Source organism: Rhododendron vialii, chromosome 2a (genome assembly GCF_030253575.1).
Source record: "Rhododendron vialii isolate Sample 1 chromosome 2a, ASM3025357v1".
In the NCBI taxonomy this organism is placed as follows: domain Eukaryota; kingdom Viridiplantae; phylum Streptophyta; class Magnoliopsida; order Ericales; family Ericaceae; genus Rhododendron; species Rhododendron vialii.
In genome coordinates, this window is record NC_080558.1 from 7,521,061 (window position 1) to 7,536,755 (window position 15,695).

At 43.1% G+C, this 15,695-nt stretch overlaps 2 protein-coding genes across 2 annotated transcripts; both read right to left on the reverse strand.

Annotated features, from left to right (window-relative positions):
- Positions 1-13,833: 13,833 nt before the first annotated feature.
- Positions 13,834-14,406, reverse strand: LOC131317044 (uncharacterized). The gene is made up of 2 exons (XM_058346624.1): positions 14,247-14,406; positions 13,834-14,167 (listed from the first exon to the last, which is right to left on the reverse strand). Exons 1-2 carry the CDS (start codon positions 14,357-14,359, stop codon positions 13,834-13,836), a joined length of 447 nt encoding a protein of 148 aa, XP_058202607.1. The 5' UTR covers positions 14,360-14,406.
- Positions 14,407-14,481: 75 nt separating this feature from the next.
- LOC131317045 (uncharacterized) lies at positions 14,482-15,450 on the reverse strand. The gene has a single exon (XM_058346625.1). The coding sequence runs from the start codon at positions 15,448-15,450 to the stop codon at positions 14,482-14,484; it is 969 nt and encodes a 322-aa protein (XP_058202608.1).
- Between the last annotated feature and the right edge of the window lie 245 nt (positions 15,451-15,695).

Here is a 15,695-nt window from a genome sequence, read left to right on the forward strand (position 1 = left end):
TCGCTTTTCTTCGGCTAAAATAAGCTCAGTTGCCACTGCATCATTGTTGGATTCAAGATCAAAAGTTTCGGTGCGTAGGGTCGGGAACCTTGATTCCAGTGGGATGACGGCCTCCATGCCGAAGGCCATTGCAAAAGGAGTTTGGCCAGTGGAGCGTCTGGGAGTGGAGCGATAGGCCCAAAGGACCCTAGGGAGTTCCTCGGCCCATTTTCCTCGTTTTGAGTCTAGCCGACGTTTAATGCCAGCGCAGACAGTCTTGTTAGTGGCTTCGGCCTGGCCGTTGCCCTCGGGGTAGGATGGGGTTGATAAGCCCTAAATAGTGTAAATAATGGGGCTTATCTATCCCGTTTTTCTACTCTTGCAAGCGCTTTTTACTTATTTCTATTTGATTTTGCGCGCAAGTTGTGTTTTTGTTAAAAAGTAGGTAATCGGAGCGAAAAGGACGTTTCCAAGGCTCCCAATAATCCTCGGAGGAATCCGGAAGCATTCGAGTACGTGTGGTTCATTGGGAATCGCTCCCCGAGTCTCAAACGAAGTGATCAAAGCATGAAAGAAAGGTTCGGGGCTCTCAAAGACCGAAAGAATGAAGAAAATAGTCAAAACAGGCCAGAGAAACATGGGGTATCAATACCCCCAACTCTGGGTATCAATACCAGGAAGCATGCTGTCCAGAGAGGACAGAGGTATCGATACCTCTTTTAGAGGTATCAATACCCGGTGTCTGCGCGCGAACTTTTTAATGGCATTTTTGTAATTATTTTGTAAAGGGGGTATATATACCAACTTAAGCCCGATTTCAGGGCATTCAAGACCTGCTCCTTCTCTCTCTACCTCCCTCTCCTCTCAAACTCTTCATCTCTCTTCAAAGGAGATTGAAGAGTTGGGTTTTGAGGTATTTCATCTTCATTAATGTTGTAGGTACGGTTGAGATCTTTCGTAATCTTAAGTTTATTTTCGTTTTTATCCATGAATCGTTTTTATCTTTTTATGCTTGTTCTTCATTCTTGTTTTATGGTTGAGTAGTGATAAAGGCTTGGTCATGGGGTGATTTCTATCTCGTGACTTGGGTAGTTTAATGGCTTCTTTCATTTCTTGTACTTAATGTGGTTTGTGAATGGATTAAGTTCATTTTTATGTAACAAAACCTAGGGTTGTTAACCTCTTTGATTATGTGTAGGCAATGACTTGATCTCTTGCCACATATAATGCTTGGAGCTATGTCACTCTAAGTGTTTGCCAAAATGCCTCAAAGAACTTGTTAAACTCTAATCTTTGGTCTAAACTTAGGGTTGTTAACTTCTTTGATGCCGTGTCGACAAGTCTCCTTGGCACACGGCATGCTTGGAACTCTGTCACTCTAGGTGTTTGATAAAATGCCTAAATGAGTTCCTTTCCATCTTCAAACCTTATTGTATGAGTTAAACTTGATTTTCATGGTTAAATCTTCCGAGTAAGATCAAATGACAATGACTCTCACTTGAGTTATCGAAGAGAAGCGTTGAACGACCTAAGTTATGGGCGGAATAAACCCCTAGACCTTGCCGCTTTTAATTTCTAGTCAAACTTCATTTTCAATCAAGTTAGGAGGTAGAGAGAATTTCAATCACTCAAAAGTTGGCCGTCTCAAAGCCGAACCTAAAGGTTGGCGGTCCTAACGCTAAAAACCCTTCGTAAATCAAACCTCCGGCCTAGCTCCATTGGCTCCCTGTGGATTCGATCTCGGACTTCCGAGTTTATTATGCTGCAACCGACCTAGCCCTACGCTTGGGGCACTCTTTACTAGGACACATTAAGGTCGCAAGCAGGGGTTGAATTGAAGAATCTAATTCCGAACTCAGCGCAGAGTCCAGTTAACTCTTTTCCGATGAATTGGGAGCCATTATCCGACACAATTGCATAAGGCACGCCGAACCTTGTGACGATGTTCCTCCAAACGAATCGCCAAACGTATGCTTCAGTCGTTGTGACTAAAGGCTCGGCTTCCACCCACTTTGAAAAGTAATCCGTTGCAGTGATCAAAAACTTGAAGCCCCCAAGGGCAGTTGGAAGTTTGCCAACTATATCCAAGCCCCACTGAGCAAAGGGCCATGGACTAGTGATAGGTTTGAGAGATTGAGCGGGCTGCCTTGGTATGGGGGAGAAAAGTTGGCAAGGCTTGCACTTTTTGACCACTTCTTCACAATCCTTCTTCATTCCTTTCCAAAAGTATCCCTGACTTAGAGCTCTTTGACATAGGGAACGGCTGCCAGAGTGACATCCGCAGCTGCCAGAGTGGAGCTCGGTTAAAATAATTGGGACCTCGGTTGGGTGAACAACTCGAAGATATGGCCCAGTGAAGCTTTTCCTGTATAGTTGGCCGAGCTCAGAGATCCAGTAGTAGGCTACTTTGCTGCGTACACGGTGGGCCTCCTTTTTGTCAGAGGGTAGAGTATCATCTTTGAAGAACGAGACGATTTCATCCATCCAACTTGGGCCGAGGGAAATGTTGAATACTTCTTCCGAGACTTCGAAGCTTGGCTGGTGAATTTCGCCGAAGCTGATGTGTCGGAATTCAGATGCTTTGCTTGTCGAGGCCAAACTTGCGAGAGCATCGGCATGAGCGTTGTTCTCTCTGTTGATCTGTTCGATTTGGAATCCTTTGAACCCTCGGATTAACTCTAGAGTAGTAGCTTGATACTGAATCATTCTTGGGTCCCGAGCTTCATAATCACCTTTTAATTGATTGACGATCAGCTGAGAGTCGCAGAACACTTGTAGGTCTTCAACTTGTAAACTTGCCGCGGCTCGGAGACCAGCAAGCAGAGCTTCATATTCGGCTTCGTTGTTTGTGGCATGGAAGTTGATTGTGATAGCACTTTCATGAAGGACGCCACAAGGGTTTACAAGAACGACCCCTGCACCCGAGCCGTTGCTGTTTGATGCCCCGTCAATGTGCAACTTCCAAACGTCTCCGCTAAATAAGTTCCAAACTTTCTGAGCCTCTTGTTGTTCTAGCATCCCATAATTAGGCTTGACCAATGTTTCCTCGACCGGGCTTCCAGGGGTGAATTCAGCAATAAAGTCTGCTAATACTTGTGCCTTGATTGCAGTTCGAGGCTCAAAGTGGATATCAAAATTTGCTAATTCGACCGCCCATTGAGATACTCTGCTTGATAGATCAGCCTTCTTCAAGAGATTTTTAAGTGGAAACTCCGTGAGAACTATGATGGGGTGCTCTTGAAAATAAGGGAGCAATTTCCGAGCGGCTGTAACCAATGCTAGAAGAAGCTTCTCCAGTGGCAGATACCTAGTCTGTGCTGGGAGCAAGGTTCGGCTAGAAAAGTAGATTGGTTGGTCCTCAAGGCCTTCCTGTCGGACAAGTGCCGAGCTCACGGCATGTGGAGAGACAGCTAAATAGAGGTGGAGGGTTTCAAAAGCTACTGGTTTGACAAGAAGAGGAGCCGAACAAAGATAGGATTTTAGCTCGGTGAGGGCTGCATCACAATCTTCCGTCCACTTGAAACTTCGTCGGCTTTGCTTCTTAAGAGTTTGGAAAAAGACATGGCATTTATCTGACGAGCGGCTAATAAACCTGTTGAGAGCCGCTGCCATCCCGGTTAACTTCTGAATTTCCCGAGGGGTGGATGGTGGTTTCAATTGCTGAATAGCTGAGATCTGGTTCGGATCTGCTTCGATACCACGCCGAGTAACCAAATAGCCGAGGAACTTCCCGGAGCTAACTCCAAAGGCGCATTTGTCGGCGTTAAGCCGTAGCTTGTGCTTCTTCAATATTGCAAAGACCTCAGCAAGATGAGAGAGGTGGTTCTCGGCTTTGAGACTTTTGACGACCATATCGTCAATATAAGCTTCCATGATTTCGCTGATGAGAATTCCGAACAAGAGGTATACCATTCTCTGAAATGTAGCCCCTGCATTCTTAAGGCCGAACGGCATAACCAGGTAGCAGAAGAGGTCTCTGGGTGTGATGAATGCCGTCTTTTCCATATCGTCGGGATCCATGGCTATCTGGTGGTAACCTCGGTAAGCATCCAAAAAACTCAACCGAGCATGACCCGCCGTTGCATCTACCAATTGATCAATCTTTGGAAGGGGTAAACAGTCTTTAGGACAAGCATCATTCAAGTTGGTGTAGTCCACGCAGACTTTCCATTTTCCATTCTTCTTCTTCACCACCACAGGGTTTGCGAGCCAAGTGGGGTATTGCACTTCTTTGATGGCGCCAGCCTCGAGGAGTTTGCCAACTTCTTCATTTACTGCATCGGCATGAATAGTGGCAGACCTCCGAGGCTTCTGAATCACAGGCTTTGCTGATTTTGAAACCTTGAGGGAATGCTGGATGAGCTTTGGGTCAATGCCTGGCATATCGTACGGCGTCCATGTAAAAACTTCGATGTTGCTTTTGAGGAACTGCAAGGTTTCTTCACTCTCGGCTTGGGATAAACAAGCGCCGAGCATGAAATATCGTGATGCATCCTTGTTAAGTGGGATTTTGATAAGATCCTCAATTGATTTTTCTTCAGGAAGAGATCCGACGTCTTCGAGGACTGGTTTATCAGGGACTTCAACCCAATGTACTCTTTTGGAGCTTGATGACTTTCCAATGGCCGAGACGTAACACTGTCTGGCTTGTAACTGGTCTCCAAATAGGTCTTCTTGTTTGCCGTTAGTGCCGATGTACCTGACCACTTGGTGGTAGGTTGAGGCGACGGCCTTGATTGAATGGAGCCAATTTCGGCCAAGGATTGCGTTGTATGGGCTTGGTGCCTCCACAACGACAAATTCATGATTAGAGGCGACCGAGCCCATAACAACAGGGAGGGTAATCCTTCCGAAAGGCCAAACTGGAGTGCCACTGAAACCAATTAAAGGGACTTCTGCTGGTAAAAGGCACGACTGTGGGATTTTGAGCTCGTTGAAGAGAGATAAATACATCACTTCTGCCGAGCTTCCTTGATCAATAAGCACCCTTTTGACCGAGTGAGTTGAGATTTGGATTGTGACCACCAGAGCGTCGCTATGGGGGGTTTGGATGTGTTGAAGATCTTGTTCGGTGAAGGTGATTGACCAGGGACGCTCGAGCATTTTGACTCTTTTTGGAGCACGACCGATGGAAAAAATTTGGGTAACTTTCTCAGCTTTGACAAGCTCTTGACGAAGCTGTTTTGCTGCCTCCTTTGTTGTTGACCCATGAATAACGTTGATTACTCCGACTGGACGTGGAATAAGGTTTTGTCCACCAGCGTTCGGCTGTCTCCTCGGCGTCTTTGTCCAATCGATATGATTATCAAGAAGTCCTTGTGCTGCAAGATTTTCCAAAAGTGCCTTATAGGGAGCGCAAGCCGTGGTGTAATGCCCGAGCTCGTTATGGTACAAGCATCTCTTCCGATTGTTGTTATTGCCTTCTTCTGTGTTCAGTTTGGGAGGGTTCGGCCAAACAAAGAACGGTTCCTTCTCTATCGTACGGAGGAGGAAATAAATTGGCTCTTTGAAAACTGTGGTTTCAGCTATATAGTCATGAGCTTTCGGCCCCTTTTTGTCTGCCACCTTGACTGTGTTGACCTGCTTCTTCGGCTGGACAGCGACCACAGGCTTTGGTGGTGCGATTTGGGGCGTGGGAACATGAAGGCTTTGAGGTACGATTGAGTTTTGTCCTCCTTGGAGTTCTCGCTCGGCGAGGAACTCTTCGTAGGAGCAGAACTGTTCTACCGTCCTCATTAGCTCGTTCATTCCATGAGGCGCCCTTATTACCAGCTCATCCAAGATCTTGCTTCCTGTTTCCAACCAATTCTTGAAGTTCCTTGCCGCCCAGTATTGATCAACTCCGGGTATCTCATTAAACAATTGCCAGTAACGTTCGGCATACTTCCGAAGCGTCTCGCCGAGCCTCTTCCTCATCTGTGCCAAGGCATCTTCTTCCTTGGCTTGCTTGTTGCTAGTGATGATCCGATAGTTAAAAGCTCTTTCAAGCTCTTTAAAACTGTGGATCGATCCAGCCTGTAATTGGTTGAACCAAAGCAAGCCGAGGCGCCCAAGACTCGAGGGGAATGCTTTGCACATAATGGCATCGTCGTCGGTGACGCATGAGATGGTGCTTCTGTAACTGATGAGATGGGTGTATGCCTCGGTTGTGCTGGGGTCAAACTTCTGGAACTTCGGGAGGTGGAGACCTAGCTTCGGCAACGTGGCTTGGATCTTGGCCGAGAAGGGTGATTCTGTCAGCTTTTTCAATTGGTACTCGTGGGTTGGCCGAGGGGGAAGACCTTCCCGAGCATTTCGAGACTTCTTTAATGCTCGGCATTCTTGTTCCCTTTGTTTTCCTTCGTTCTCATCCTGCCGACGTTGAAATCACCTCCCCCTCTTCTCTATGGGGACCTTTCTGTAGTCTTCTTCTGGAAGATTTTCGGAATGGTAAACCCTTCGTTGGCTAGGGCGATCGTCTTGCCGAACGACGACACTTACACTCCTTTCACGGTTTAGCCTCCGAGCGCTTACTGAATTTGTTGCTCGTCCTTCGTAGGCTTTTTCCCGAGGGACTTCATCATGTTCGATCCGATGGCTCTGGGGATCTTTCCCTTTTCTTCTTGGCGTCCGGCTTCTTTGCCGTTCGGATTTGTATGGGATGAGAGCCTGATCGTTGTCTTGAAATTTCACGGTATCATAGCTTTGGGAGCCCTGGGAGTATTCATCTCCAGCCGATGAACTTGAGAAAACAGTGTGCGGGCTCCCCTCTCGCCGTCCTTCTCGTCCTCTATGTCCCGCACCATTGCCGAGACGTTTATGAACTGGTGAGAGCTGCTGCCTAAGGCGAGCGCTATCCCCAGTTCGATGGTCAGTCAATGGTGGGTCCAGGCGGTCGTGGACTGAGATTCTTTTTGGCCGCGCATCAATACCCAAAGGAAGAGGGGGTGGCAGATTTCCTCTCCGGCGCCGACCCTGAGATCCAGAGTGGGATGCTGTAGGAAATTCTTTGGCCTTAATTTTTTCGATCTCCATTCTAAGGACGGCTACATCAGCGTTGGTCTGTTCTTGTTGCTGTTCTAGCATTTGTACGTATGCTAAAGCATCTTCACTCAGGCCCACTGGACGTTGGATGGAAGAGCTCACGCCTGGTGGAGTAAATCCAGGAGGGTGAGATGGGGAGGCAACGTTGATACCAGTTTCAGAGGTGATGTGCAAAGAGGAACTGAGGGGTTGAAAGAGAGGAGGTGGTGGTGCTCCGCCCATTTTTCTTTGGAGGAGACTGGTGGAGATTTTGAGGGGTGAGGTTTTAAGGTACGAAAGAAGTGGTCGAGGTGGGGGAGCCGCCGTGGATCTGAGAATCAAGTTTCACGTCGGGTTCACCAAATTGTGGGGGCTCCGTTCCGTATGGTTCGTACTTTTTGAATGGTGGTTCGGGGTTAGCTCCTGTCTCCTTTGCCCAGTCCTGCAAAACGAAGCACGACTAAGAGACCACACCGGAGGTTCTCTGGAATGGCCCTCCGGTGCAAGAGTCAGTTTGCTTGCCAGGAAGAGTTAAAGATTGGGAGCTAGGGTTTTGTTTGAGCGTACCTCCTCCAAGAAAGCATAATGGGATATTTATAGGGAACCCTTAGCTTGGTCTCCAAGATTGCACCAACGCTCAACACGCGTCGGCTGATGTCACTGTTGCATCACGTTTAGGGTTTTGCAATCGTTTTCATGATGAGCTGGCACCTTCACGTGCCACCATCAATGTCCTCATAACCGTTCGGATGACTTCACGACCATCATCATTGCCATAGTTACTGTTTTGATACGGATGAGCTGGACCGTCGGCCAGGCTATGCTCGGCACCGAGCATGTTGTGGGACCTTCGGCAGCTATCCAACGAACGTATCCTCCAACCCGAGCAGGTGTAGGGAATGGAGCATTAAAGGAAGTAATAATTAGAGGGGCCCTCGGCTACATGGACCCTCGGCTACGGTTGCTGATCCGAACGTCCAAAGAAAGATGTATTGGAGTTGAGAGGAATACTAGATCACGCTCGGAACGGCCCGAGCCATTTTGCTCGGCCTGCTACATATTGTGCATTCAATCCAATTTGGATGGCAGAAATCTTGAGGAAGAATGATAATGTAACATCATACTTCAATAATTCCGACATTTGGAATGACAACAATAGGAATTTGATGTCATACTTTTAGAATTCTCATGTTTGGAAAAAATATGAATAGGATTGTGATTCTTACTGACACATCTAATCAAAAATCACATTACTAGATTGAGTAGGAATCTGATTCATCATTTACTCATGGAAATCTTAGATGGCTCAATTAATAAAAAGAAGTAAATGTTGACTCTGATAAATTTCTAAAATAATTTATTTTTGTGTAAGATTACTGATTTAGCCCAACCACCGGGACGCAATTACTTCTAGTATTGTATACCTACTAATTATATTCCTATTCCTGCTCAAGAAAATTTCGCAAATATTCTCCCCAAATCTTAAGACCGGATATTGGTTCACCAGTTGCACTCTGGTGGCGTTTACCATCCAAATTAAAAAGTCCAAGTCTTGCTAGAAAATGGATCCAAGTCCTAGCCTGTTTTTGGCCTATAAAAGGTGAACCGAACACCAAACCACCACCACCACCCCCACCCCCACCCCCTTATCCAAGAAAGCTTTTTGTTGGTGTGCAAGTCCTTTTGATCATCTCCATCCTTCTCTTAGCTTTCGAGGTGGCTACCAGGGAACTTCTCCAACAATATCCGAGCCCTCTAAATCCTTGTAAGTTTACCATGTTTATTTACTTTAGTTTTTGTACAAGCGACTGTTCGGATCATTTTTACGTGTACCTAGGGAAGACAAATGAACTGAGCTTTTTGTTTAATTCTTAATTCGGTCTTACTATTGTTAGCCCACTGGGCTGACGATAAACACATTAGAAGACAAGAAAAATATGCATTTCTATGTACTTTTTATATCCTTTAATACAGATTCACACACTCACTATTGTTAGCCCATTTGGCTGATTTTAGAATTTTTTTTGTTAATTTACTTGAATTAAACATGTTTAAGCTTTTGTTTTTGTTCAAACAGATGATCATAAGATGGAGAGGGAGCTCGCTAGTTCGGGCGCTTTGGATAAACCATGGCCCTCCGATCCTTAAATTCAGTGATTTTATCTCACGAATTGAAGACGAAGAGGTTGGCGTGCTTGCTGTAGAAGATGACCTGATTTTCGAATTTGTTTCTCTTTACTGCAAACTATTACTTTTCTTTTTTGAAATTATTCTCCTATATTGATTATAGAAAACAAAAAGTATGAATAACGTTGTTTGTATATTTTTGAGAATTGTCGGGAAGTTTTTTTTTTTTTGAACAGCGAATTTTTTTATTAATTATCAAATGTAAATGGTTACAATGATTAAACGGGTAAGCGAGAGACATTGCAACCGAAGGATGACATCCCAACTATGTTGGCACCCCATCTCATGACGATCATATGCCACTCGAGACCCAAGAGCGATTACAAGTTGGCAAGATACCAACCGAAATCATATGTCAGGAAGTATGGTTTAGTCCAATTTCACCATTGGGGATGATAGTACTTCAACTGATAGTGATGTTACTCTATATAATTTTGTTTAACAGCAAAAGAGAATTGTATTGATCTCGAAAAATAAGAACAGAGATTAAAAGTGTGGCAAGATGCCAACCAAAAACCCCAACACCTAGCTAGGCCCTAAGGCCGACCAAACCCAAAAAAAAAAAAAAAAAAGCCACCCTAAATAAAATGGATGAGGAGCGATGCACAGCCATGTATTGATCGATGCTCAATATTAATGTAGGTCCTGAGACAGAAGCGGCACGCGCTATATTATGCAAAAGGTGGCCATATGTGTTAGAAAAGTGAATAGACAATAAGCTTGCTTAAAACATATATAGGGCAAGTCCGGTCTACCAAAATAAGGTTATAAGTACCAATGGGAGGTTTGGATTTACAGTATTATTTCTCAAGTTGAGATTTGGGTAGAATTCTTTAATCGGAGCAGGTGTGGTAGGAAAATCGGAATCAACACTTGAGATATGCTAGTCCTTTATTATCGAACTTACGGGAGCCCCCGGAATACTGATTGCTGCAGATAGGTTAGAATGAGAGAAGGAAGGATTGAAAGAGAAGCGTCTACTCCCACCCGGTTTTTCAGCTCGGCCCACCCTCTTTATCAGTGGAGATATTGAATAACGAACATCTGATTGTTGTCGATTTCTCTTTATCCTTCGAATTACCCATGCCACTTAGGAGACAAACAATGAAGCTATATAAGAAGATGAAATAGAGTTTGTCTCAACGGGTTTATCACCAAGTGTTCTCGTACCTTTATATATATATATTGAATGAAATAACCCTTTTTTTCAAAAAAAAAAAAATGTTCAAGATTTCAATGGAAGTGCTTGGACGATGTAAAAATAGGAATTGGAGTCTCTTGTCTCTCTTCAGTTTCTCAAAGGGACGGAACGGTCCATTTCGTCTATATATTTGTGGCCCTTCTCGGATTCAATTTAATAATCAGGACCATTCATGTTTAGGACCTTGTCTGGTACTTATGGCATGTCAAAAATTATATTGACTGGATACCGTAAAATTTCAGAACATCTCTAACTTGAAGAAAATTATTGCAATATTAGCTAGATTGATCGGAAGCTTGTTTTTGTTAACAAATACGGGTTAATTTTAAAAGCACATTACAATATCCGGCGACATACGGCGGGTTCACGGCGGTTCTCACGGCGGCGACGTTTCGGATCCAGGTTGATGTTGTTCGGATGGGGCGGCTGCTGGCAGTCTAGGGGTTTGTTAGGGTTTGATTTGGACTTAATTGTTTGGGTTTATCTCATTTTATTTGGGTTTTTAGGCCTTTAGGAGTTTGGGCTTGTCTTATTGGGTTGTTCTTTGGTTGGCATTTTGCCAATTAATTAAGGAATTGGGTCTCGGACTTGGCATATGTGCTATTCTCCTAATCCTGTTAATCTTTGTACCTTGTTCAGAAATTAATAAAAAAAATTCGCCGTTCAAAAAAAAAAATTCCGGTCCACATTATCTTCAGGGTAGTTAATTTTCTCAACTAAATTTAAGAAACGTACAATCTCAATCATCGAAGTGAGCTCGAGAAAGATCCAGAAGAGGCTGAGCAAAACCATGCAGAGGTTCCGTTCATTTGCGGAAATATTGTGTAGGAATTCCCAAAAAAGCTGAAGTGAGGTAAAGTGAAAGCAAATAAAATTTATTTGGTTGCGTGGGTTCTTTTGACAAGAAACCTTGCATAAAAACTAAAGATCCTTCCATTTGGCAAGACCTATGTCGGAAGAAAGTGCATGTTTTCCGATGTAAAAGTTGATTTTTTCATCTTTTTCGTGCAACTAAACGGGGTAATCCAAGTCCTATAGTTTTTGATGGTCGTGACCGCGTTATCTGATCTCACTTGTCCAAAATGACTTCCAACTAAGAAATGGAAGACTTTGAAATTTCGGCATAAAGGCATATTGTTCCATTTTTGTCCTTTATATATATATATTTTTATAGTGGGACATTCGGGCCGACTTGTGCGAAGCTCGCCTATTCTTGGGGCCCTAAAACTAACGGATGGGCAATCTTTCAAAGGCTCAAATGTTTGGAATGTTTGACTTTCTTAAGATTTGAACTTGCGACATCTTTAAGGACAAAGCCTTTTACGGAGTATTTGTTTTTTAATGCCCAATTAGCCAAACCCGGTTTCGTTCAGGTTATTGTTCCCTTTGTGGTCCTTTAACGAATCTACTGCTTTCATTGTCCAAGAAAAACAAATATATTTCATTCTGACTTTAACCTAGAGAATTTTCAAAGTCCATCTACCAACCAATAACTTAGCGTGAATATGCCAAGGAAAAAATATATTTGAAGTCACAAATATCCAAACTATTGACTCAAATAAAAAAAAAATCATTTAAGTTGGTTGTAGTTTATTTTTCCTACGGTGGATAAATAAATATATTTGGAGTACTTAGAATAATTTAGTTTGCTGCTGAACCGGACCGAGTGTGGCAGCGGGTTCATAAGATTCTAAGGCTTAAAATTTGTTGGGTACTTGACTTGCAAGGCTGGCCCAAAATATTTGGATGCCTTGGCCAAGTGGTGGAATAGTGCCTTACATAAATTTTCTAATTTAAAAATAATAAATAGAAATACTTATCCATATATCACAGCAATCCCAATTTATGCGACAAGGGAATTTTTTTTTGGCAAAAAGACACTTCAAAAAAATACCCTACCCAAATTTTAACCTAACCATCTTATGTGAAAGAGCAAATACTTTACCATTGTATCACCAAAGGAGTCGGTATTATAATTGCCCACAGAATATATATATATATATATATATATATATATATATATATATATATATATATATATATATATATATATATATATATATATTTATCTAGGAAGGGGTGCCCCATTTTTTGCCAAAATGTAGAGGCCCAAGGCTGCAGCCTCTTGGGCCTTGCCCTTGGGCTGGCCCTGGGTACTTGTAGTAATTAATTTAGGGGATTAATTTCAGATACACTCCCTGTACTTTGGTCGTTTCTCTACTACACCCCCTCTACTTCATTTTTAAACACTCGCACCCCTTGTACTTAAGACTGGTTTGGAACTGTTAGTATTTCCGTCAAAAGTAACGAAAAAGCAAGTAATGGCTTGTTGACGGGAATTTTCCCTCCTAAACATCTTTTACAAGACCAAATTGCCCCCATAAGCCATTTACATCCTATATATATCATTTCTCCACAGGTGGGAATAGAAAACAGAGCATCACCCACCCACCATGGCCTCTTCTTCTTTTTCCCGTACTCCCTCTCGTTCCCCCTCATCTAACCAAGTCCCCATTTGCCATTGTGGCGAAGTAGCTCCTCTGCGTACGTCTAACATACCATCATCCATGGGAAGACGGTTTTACGGGTATGGAAGGTATTCAGTAAGTTTAAGGTAGTTATACACACTAAAAAATATTGTAAAATGAATTGTAATGTATTTTTTTTATGCAGTTCACGAAATGCAAATTTTTTGTGTGGGTTGACCCTCCACCTTGTGATTGCAGAAGGGACGAGCTATTGCAGACCATTGACCGCTTAGAGAGAGAGTTGGAGAAAAGCAAGGCTGAGGAGAGAAGGCAGAAGGGGATGTTTGTGGCAACTTGGGTTGCCATTTTCTGCTTTATGGTGTTGTGTTTAACTAAGTAGAATGTTCATGTATTGCACTTTTTTGTCAAGGGTTATGTAATTCAGAAAATATGTCTATCCCTTGTAATGAACTGAAAAAATATATGCAGTGTTTTGTTTATGCTATTATGAAATGCAAGCCCTTGTAATCTGATTCAATGCAAATCATATTGAGAACTTCATACTAGAACAACTACTAAATGGTCTAACAAAAACCACAAGGGAATGTCAACCATGTAGCATTATCACAAACTTGTCAACCACAAACTTGTCAAAACCCATAGAACCAGAAAGCAATATACACGAGCATAGCATTACTGGTCCAAGAAACCATAGCTACCACAAACTTGTCCACACAAAGTACCATAAGACTACGACAATTACTTGCCCAACAAAAGAAATTATAGGAGTAACTGGCCAACAAAAAAAACTGCAGAATGAGTGTCAAAGTACCATAACTTGGACAAAAAAACTGCAGAAATAAGTGTCAAAGTACCATAACTTGGACAATTACTTTGACACTTATCATAAGATTACTACATAACTTGGCCAATAAAAGGTTGCATATGTAAATTACCACCACCAATCTCCTTCTCTATCACCTGTTTCTCCATTCCCTAACTGTGTATCACCTCTTGGAGCACTTGCCCTTCCACCACCTCTGGTTGCACTTGCCCTTCCACGACCTCTTGCAGCACCTGCCCTTCCACCACCTCTGGTAACACTTGACCTTTCAGCACCTCTGCTAGCACCTGTCCTTCCACCACCTCTTGAAGCACCTCCCCTGCCACCGCCTCTTTGAGCACCACCTGTTTGTCCTCCTCTTGGAGCACCTGCCCTTCCACCACCTCTTTGAGCACCACCTGCTTGTCCTTCTGTGTTAGCAACCCCCACACTGAATCGAGGACCATTTCCTCCAAACTTTCCACCAATACATTGCAATTTAGATGGCTACACCCATAAAACCTTAGTTAAATAGTGCTATAAACCAAAAAATGCAGAATATACCATAATTAAACATTACTTATACCTGTGAGGAAAAACCAGGATTGACAGAATTAACATTGCCTTGGCTAGGTTGAGTGTAGAAACCAGGGTTAATTGGTTCAAATAACTGTGCTGGTTTAGTGTAGAAACCAGCATCCACAGAAGGCTGAGTTGAAGTTTGTGGTGTAATCCTTATTCTTGATTTCTTCTGCTTTGGTTGACCTTGTTGTGCCTGCCAAATATTGGTCAGTATGCTTTTACTTTAAAAAATTAGCAACTTAGAATTTGAATATTGTTACTTTACATACCTGAGATTGTGATGGATTCTTTTTCTTTAGCAGCTTAGAATTTGGGTGGATTGGATTCTTGCATGATCTGAGATTGTGACCCTTTTGCAAACATTTTGAACATGACATATACCTTCCTGTTCTAGACAGACCTGCCCCTGCATCCTCAGCCTCCTCTGCAGCCTTTCTTCTTACTTTTTTTGGCCTGCCACTTGGCCTTTTCATGAAGGGAGGAAGGACTTCCTCATTGTTGGACTTCACCCAATCATGTTTGCCAGGAATTGGCTGAATCATATGTTGGTATACCCCCAAATATGTGTCTCTGCTGTAACAAGGATGCACATATTCCTCTACCTTCTGCTTGTTGAGCCCAATAGCAGCACATGCATGTTTACAAGGTATTCCTGTTAGATCCCATTGTCTGCATCCACATGTCTTTTCCTTTAAATCCACAGTGTAGGTTGTGTCATGGCAGTCCACTTCAAACTTGTACTCACCACAAAAGTGTGAAAAACTGTCCTTTGAATCCTTGTTCATTACATCTAATTTGGCCATGATCCTTGGACATATGGCTTGATTATATTTCTCCATTCCCATCCTTTTAATTTGAAACCTGTTCATAACCTTCCTCCTTATCCATTCCAGCATGGAAATTATGGGTTTATCCCTTGCTTCTAAAATGTAGTTATTGAATGACTCACTGAGATTATTCACCAAATAGTCACACTTGCTTCTGGGGCTGAAATGGGACCTACACCATTGCTCAGCTGGAATGTCCTTTAACCACTTGTGTGCCCCCTTATCCAAACCCTCAAGTGTCTTCATGTGATGGTTATGTGCCCAAACTGTGGTTGCAGAGGCTGCCCTCCACATCAAATCTTTCAATTCCTTACCTTTGAATTTCTTTCTGTAATTTGCATACAAATGCCTAAGGCAAAATCTATGTTCTACATTTGGCATTAGCTCTTTGAATGTCTCTACCAAGCCCTTCTACCTATCTGAGATAAATGTCCATCCCCTCTCCTCCACACTCCCAATATCTTCCAACAATATGTTCAAGAACCAAGTCCAAGACTCCTTAGTCTCTACCTCTAGCACAGCTATAGCTATAGGAAACATGTTGTTGTTACCATCCATCCCAATTGCACTAAGAATTTGTCCCCCATATAAACCCTTCAGAAAAGCTCCATCAAATCCAATCATAG

Bases quoted from the DNA above. Each gene is read 5' to 3' on its own strand.
- LOC131317045 (XM_058346625.1), bottom strand. From the start codon at position 15,450: ATGCCAAATGTAGAACATAGATTTTGCCTTAGGCATTTGTATGCAAAT.
- LOC131317044 (XM_058346624.1), bottom strand. From the start codon at position 14,359: ATGCTGGTTTCTACACTAAACCAGCACAGTTATTTGAACCAATTAACC. The intron at 14,168-14,246 runs GTATAAGTAATG...TTATGGGTGTAG, and splicing joins ATCCTGGTTTTTCCTCACAG to CCATCTAAATTGCAATGTAT.